The sequence below is a fragment of the Mustela putorius genome, unplaced genomic scaffold (assembly GCF_011764305.1).
Source record: "Mustela putorius furo isolate JIRA1106 unplaced genomic scaffold, ASM1176430v1.1 tig00000868_pilon_pilon_pilon, whole genome shotgun sequence".
Classification (NCBI taxonomy): domain Eukaryota; kingdom Metazoa; phylum Chordata; class Mammalia; order Carnivora; family Mustelidae; genus Mustela; species Mustela putorius.
This window is the reverse complement of record NW_025421502.1, coordinates 1096468-1102783: the sequence shown is the minus strand read 5'-3', so window position 1 is coordinate 1102783 and position 6316 is coordinate 1096468. Positions and strand designations below refer to the sequence as shown.

Genomic DNA, 6316 nt, shown 5'->3' with positions numbered 1-6316 from the left:
GAAACCAATTAGTTTGCTCCCCTCCTTCTTCTCCTCCTCCTCCTCCTTCCCCTCCCCCTTCCCCTCCCCCCCTCCTCCTCCTTCCCCTCCCCCTCCTCCTCCTCCTTCTTTTCTTTCTTCTTTTTCTTCTTCTTCTTCTTTTGTATTTCAGATTTATAACATAGTTTTTTTTTCTAGTTCTGCCCCCTACTTAAAATATATGTCACTTGTTTTGAGATAAACCTCAAAACTACCCTTAAATTATTTTTTGGAGGGGAGGGAGGTGGGGGCTTGGGAGAGCCTGGTGGTGGGTATTAAGGAGGGCAGGTATTGCATGGAGCACTGGGTGTGGTGCATCAACAATGACTCTTGGAACACTGAAAAAATAAAATTTAACATGTTTAAGTTTCCTTGTTATGTTCTTTCTGATATGTACATGTGTGAGAAAAACTGTCTCATTGTCTAATTTTGGAGTTGGTTCATGTACATGAGGATGCTAAGTAAGAGTTAATGCTAACGATTATTCAGGGAGTCAACTTAAAGAGAAATCCCCATCTACTGGGGTCATTAGGACATGTATCACCTTCTCATAAGAAGTAGGACTTAAAATATCTTTTGAAATAAAGGTAGATTCAGAGAACATATTTTAGTCAGGGCACAAAGACTGAGAAAAGAGATCAAGGTAGACATGTGCCAACTATGGCTGAGGAAGAGACAGTGAGCTAGCCTAATACAAGCAGCATGTATTGAGAAATATTAAGAATAAATATTGAGAAGATAAATTGAACTGGACCATATAGAACCTTAAAATAAGAAGTTTAGATTTATTAGGCAGAACATGTCTAATTGTCTTACATGCAGTAGATAGTTAATAAATAAATAAATAAATGCTTTTCTTTACAAAATGTAAAGACACACAAAAATCCTAATAATGATGTTTTTTTGCCAACAAAGTAACAACAGGAATTGATTAAAGCATCAAAATTATTGATAACATCAATAATAAATCTGATTTCCTTGCCGATGTGGAAGCTTACATTCACCATGTTCATGTTTTCAAAGCCCTTATTGGGAAAGAACATTTATTCTATCTTAGGAAACTATGATAAAAAAACATATTAATTTTACCAAACACCTATGACTGTACCAAATGTTCCAACGAAGAGTAAAGTATTTTCCATAGAAATCAAATTAGTGGGCTGCAAGAAGTTTTTTAGAATTAAAATTTTAATAAATAGTTTAGCCTTTTATTATTTTTGCTTTCCCTAAAAATGCATCATTACTCAACTGTTATGACATTGGGAATGAACATTACATACATATATTTAAGGCCATTAAGAAAATGAGAGTTGTCTTCAAAACTAGTAAAGAATAAATTCAAGTATACAAGACATTACCCTAAAAAGCCTGAGGTCATCCTGTTAATAGAAGTTTAGATGTACAATATTTTGTGATTGCCTTTAAGACCACACAGAAATATTACCAGGTCAAAACATGACCATATTCTCTGACTATATTGATAGTCATATTTTATAATCATTTGAAATATAATTAGTTTTTAGAAGATCATATACATAAATAATTTTTCTCTTATATCTTGAATTTTTATATATATGATAAAATTTTGGCAACAATTAAATGATAGTTACTGCAAATACCGGATCTTAATTTTGTTTGCCTTGGAAATGAACCTACTGATTTCTATCTCAATGGCTTTAGTTAGAGGAAGGCATGATAAACTCAGATAAAGTATGTAGGTTTCTGAAAAAGCTAGATACATGGTAGCTCAGGTCAGGTAGAACCATGAAGTGAAAAGAATATGGGTTTTCAAGTTCAATTAAAAACAAAAAACAAAAAACCCTGGGAGCCTGGGTGGCTCATTCATTAAGCTTCTTTCTGCCTTTGACTGGGGTCATGATCCTAGGGTCATGGAATCGAGTCCTGCATCGGGTTCCCTGCAGGGAGCCTGCTTCTCCTTCTGTCCCTTCCCCTGCTTATGCTCTCTCTCTGAAATTAAAAAACAACAACAACAACAACAACAACAACAACAAAAAACCGAAAACTTGTGTTCTTTCCACTGTATCAAATACTGAATCTTAAAAGTGTTAATTCTTTAGCAGTATGATCCAGAATCTCTATCTCAAAATGGGAAAATATGTTCAAGCTAAAATATGCTAATATATTTTTTTATCAACAGAGTGAAGTGGTTTTGTAGGCAAAACTGTTTAAATTTGTTGTTAAATGCTCCCAGCTATGTGCTCCAGGTTTAATTGTGGGAGTGGCCCAGGGAGAGTCCGATCATGTAAATAACCAAGAATTTTCAACCATGAACCATATGCTTTCCCATATGTGTTCTGTTGAGGAATGGAATACCTTTACTTTCTATTTCAGTATTACAGAGAGAAATTTTAGTTACCATGCAATACTCTTGTTTTAGTAAATTCAGGGAGAGTTTGAAGGAAGATGGGTCTCTCCTCATTTTTACCAGTGTATGATTAAATGTTACAATACCAGAAAAGGAATATGAAGGTGAAGAACATTGGAGTATTGAGAATTTCTCTACAAATAAATTTTTTTCTTTTTCCACAATATCATATTAGTCTAAAAATAAGGTCAAAATAAAATCAAATGCCAAGGGCTGGGACTAGAATTTTTATACTTGGAGAACTATTTCCTCTTGACCTTTAAATAACCAAAAGGGTAATAGCTCTCACATCCAATCAAGTTTCTGATACTCTTTGATAAACAGTTCTGAGGAAGAATCAGCAACAAAAGGGGTAACAAAAGGGCAGGAAGAAGTATTTTCTTCAAAGTGACAGTCCATGAGTGTGTGTGTGTGTGTGTGTGTGTGTGTGTGTACTGTATATAATTAAGATACATGTGCACATACATATACAAACTACATATATACCCATATACAGATACAACATTCCTGATCCTTTCTCTGCCTGTGACATTGTTCCAGCTTTTGTTAAATTTCGGTATTCTATTACTTTGTTGGAGATTATGTCACTTAAGAAGTCATCAGTGAATATTGTATAATGCATCAGGGAATATTGTATAATAATGAATAGCTATTTGTTTTTATTGAGAATAAGTGAAAGAGCTGAATTTGAAATAAAAAATTTGTTAGAGTTATAAAAACCTTTTCAATTCATGTTTTGTTAAACTGAAATTAGGAAACACTTTCCTTTTAGGATTTCAGTGTAGGAATCACTCAGAGAACTTTTAAAGTATATAACCTCTTCTTAATTTTATGATTTTGAAATAAAAAATAAAACTAGAATTTATACTAATTAAAGGAATAGCAAATACAAAACAAGTAAGAAAAAAAAAAGGATCTAGAGAGAACTCAAGAGGCATCACTTAATTCCTTTACAATAATGTCCAAAATAAAATATTTGGGTACCAGTCAAGTGATGTTTCGTTCAGTGGCTCATTAAAAGCGAAGTTCGCTGGTTCACATGTACTTTGAATGTTTTCAAAAAGTGATTTTATATCGCTGGTCTTAATCGTATTTTACCTTCATGGTCATAGGCCTTAGGATGGAGAAAAATGCTATCATTTTGAAGTAGTACTGAGGTTTCTTCTTTGGGGGATTAAAAAAACAGGAGTTCAAAAAAAACATGCTATGATCTTAATAATCTTTATTTCTCTCATAATTTTAAGTTGCGTGCTATTTCTATGTTTGCTAAACTTATTTGTCCAAGAATGAATTTAGTTATATATAGGACAAGGCAGACACAAATGAGAATATTGAATCAAGAGGAAAAAGAAGGAATTATTCTCAGAATTACCTACCTAACCAAGTGGCTTTTTCCTCTACCTAATAGCAATTGCAAGGTAAATGTGTTATATAGTCAATTTGATCATAACTGGAAGTACTAACACTGTTGTGTTACCCCAAATAATATGATAAGTTAATAAAAGAGATAATAATGGAAGACTTCTGAGTTCAAATCCAATATACTTTCTCTACAAACTGTATTTTTGCTCATATCTATATTTACGAATCTACGAACATTTCATATAAACAAACACTATGCTTATTGGAAGTTACAAAAGATCCTGGGTTCCTTCTCTACCTTGTATTTCAACCACCATTGTCAAACCAAAGTAGAGCCAAGAGATCAGTGGAGAGATCAAGTTTTATGATTACATTGGTCTTACTGCTACGAACTGCAACATGTGCTAAAATAAGGGAGACAGTTCTCAGGGTTCCACCTGAGATGTCTCTAAGAAGATTAAGTTCAAATGTTCTTTCGGATATTTTAGTTCTATCCCCTCTGAAGCATCTGGGTATGTGTGTGAGGAGTAGTCAAGGCTTAGTTCAAAACTTTTTTAATGCCTAATTAATCTCAAACATACCACATCTGAAAATTTTGTGTCATTAAGAATCCAAAATATTCAAAATTATATTTTATTAATACCACAGTTAGTGAAATAAAAATTACGATGTTATTTATAAATGTTCTTACCTTTACATCTTTGACATTCATCCTTGTTCCCTCTTTCCCAACAAAGATATCATCAATGTCCACAAGAATATATCTGTCCAAGGACAGTGTCAGCCTCTTCCCTGACAAGAAGGAAATGGCATCTATGAAGATGAGCTTATGTAGCCAAAAGTTTAAGTTGTTGCCGAAAAGAACTCGCTGAATTCCATCATGAAGTCCCAGATCCTGGATCACCGTCACATAGAGTGGTTTGCTGGATGAGGATGAAAGGGATTTTTCTGTCCGTAATTCAGTTAAAAGCACAGGCTGGTAGGTTGAATGATTATATTGGAAAATAGTCCAGTCTTCCCCAGGAAGAGGGCCTTTCTCAACCTTGGGGGCTTTGGTAATATGCAGCAAAGGAGACTGAGGGTTGACAAAACAGTCCTTTAGAGCTAGATTATTGAAAAGGTTTAATGGAAAGCCTTTTAATTGTGTACTTGGTAAGCTGTTCTCATTGGCTTTATGAAAACCGATTATACTAACACTGTATTCCACACAGTATTTTTCTAAAAGCTCTCGATTCCATGAGTCCATGCTGACATACTTCAGAATATTTTCATAAATAACTAAAATATATTTCCCTTTGCCATTATCTGTAAGAGGAGGTATATCCCCCTTGCCAGGGGCAATGACCATTTGGTACTGAAATCGGCTAGATTCCAAGATAGCTATGATATCTTGACCAAGTTGAGAGTATTGGCTCTCCACAAATAGGAGGACGGTAGGATCAGTTTTGGATGTATCAATAGGTTTAATTGTTTTTAGCTCCAGTGAACGATATGGTAGACTTTTGATGTCAGCACATTCTGCTTCTGCAGTGGTTTCAATAAGTGTCATTTCCTGTTTATAGCCAGAGTAGAGGAAATAGGCAGAAATGACAATGCTCACCAAGCAAAAGGTAACTAAGAGAACAATCAGTGTTCGAAAACTTCTCCGAAGCTTCACAATAAGATTCATTTTTTAAAATACCGCTTTGGAAGTTTATTCCAATTTCTTTTCCTAAAGTGCCATAGTGAATAAAGTATGAGATGGTGCAAATATCACTCCCCACAAGTTCATGTAACCATTGCAAACCATGTAAAATGTTTGAAGGGGTCACAAGTAAGTTAAAGCTGGAAGGCGATGGAGCAGAAGATCAAAAGTTGAAGAGATTTTGAATTTGTCCAACACCAAATATTGATGCAGAATCCTTTAAACATTATCTGGAAAAAAAAAGAAATGTAATGACTAAAACATAACTAGAAATAGAAGTATTTATGTGATAGATATGCTTATATACAAAAAACATACATATTGGAGATAATTTTAGTATGTTAATATGCTAAACTAGTAATAGGCTGAAGTTTATAGTCTAAGTTTTTATTATTAGAGTAGATTTGTTCATGTCCTCAAAAATACAGAATCTTAATCTTATTTGATTTTGGCAAAGAGTATACACACACACACATTTTTTAGATCATTTTTCAAACTAGCCATCTCAAAAGAGAAGAGAGGTAAGAAAGAAAGCTTTAGTGCAAACATTAATTACCATAAAGATGGCTTCTACAGAACTGGTAAGCATTATTTACATAAAAAATTAGGAAATCATGTATTTGTGTGGGAGTTGGAACAGTGAAACATGTTCTTATTTCTGTTCAGTATCTGGAGTGCCAAGCTGAGGGAATTATTTTGTCTTAAGTATACAGTTGCTACAGTTTTTTCCCTTCAATAATGTATCCTTTTCAGAAGTTACAAGGAGGCACTTGGTCTCCTTCACTGTAACAGCCAAAATAGATAAGATTTGTCCTCTATTCTTAAAACAAAGCGCAAAAAAAAACTATGGAAGAAAGAACAAAATG

At 33.9% G+C, this 6316-nt stretch overlaps 1 protein-coding gene across 1 annotated transcript; it reads right to left on the bottom strand.

The window, feature by feature from the left end:
* Positions 1-3487: 3487 nt before the first annotated feature.
* LOC123393487 (bifunctional heparan sulfate N-deacetylase/N-sulfotransferase 4-like) lies at positions 3488-5679 on the bottom strand. The gene is made up of 2 exons (XM_045085569.1): positions 4458-5679; positions 3488-3568 (listed from the first exon to the last, which is right to left on the bottom strand). Exons 1-2 carry the CDS (start codon positions 5433-5435, stop codon positions 3488-3490), a joined length of 1059 nt encoding a protein of 352 aa, XP_044941504.1. The 5' UTR covers positions 5436-5679.
* Between the last annotated feature and the right edge of the window lie 637 nt (positions 5680-6316).

What these genes read in the sequence shown, in the direction of transcription:
- LOC123393487 (XM_045085569.1), bottom strand. Translation starts at nt 5,435, where the DNA reads ATGAATCTTATTGTGAAGCTTCGGAGAAGTTTTCGAACACTGATTGTT. An exon ending in TGAATGTCAAAGATGTAAAG is followed by an intron (nt 3,569 to 4,457) that starts GTAAGAACATTT and finishes AATCCCCCAAAG; the next exon opens with AAGAAACCTCAGTACTACTT.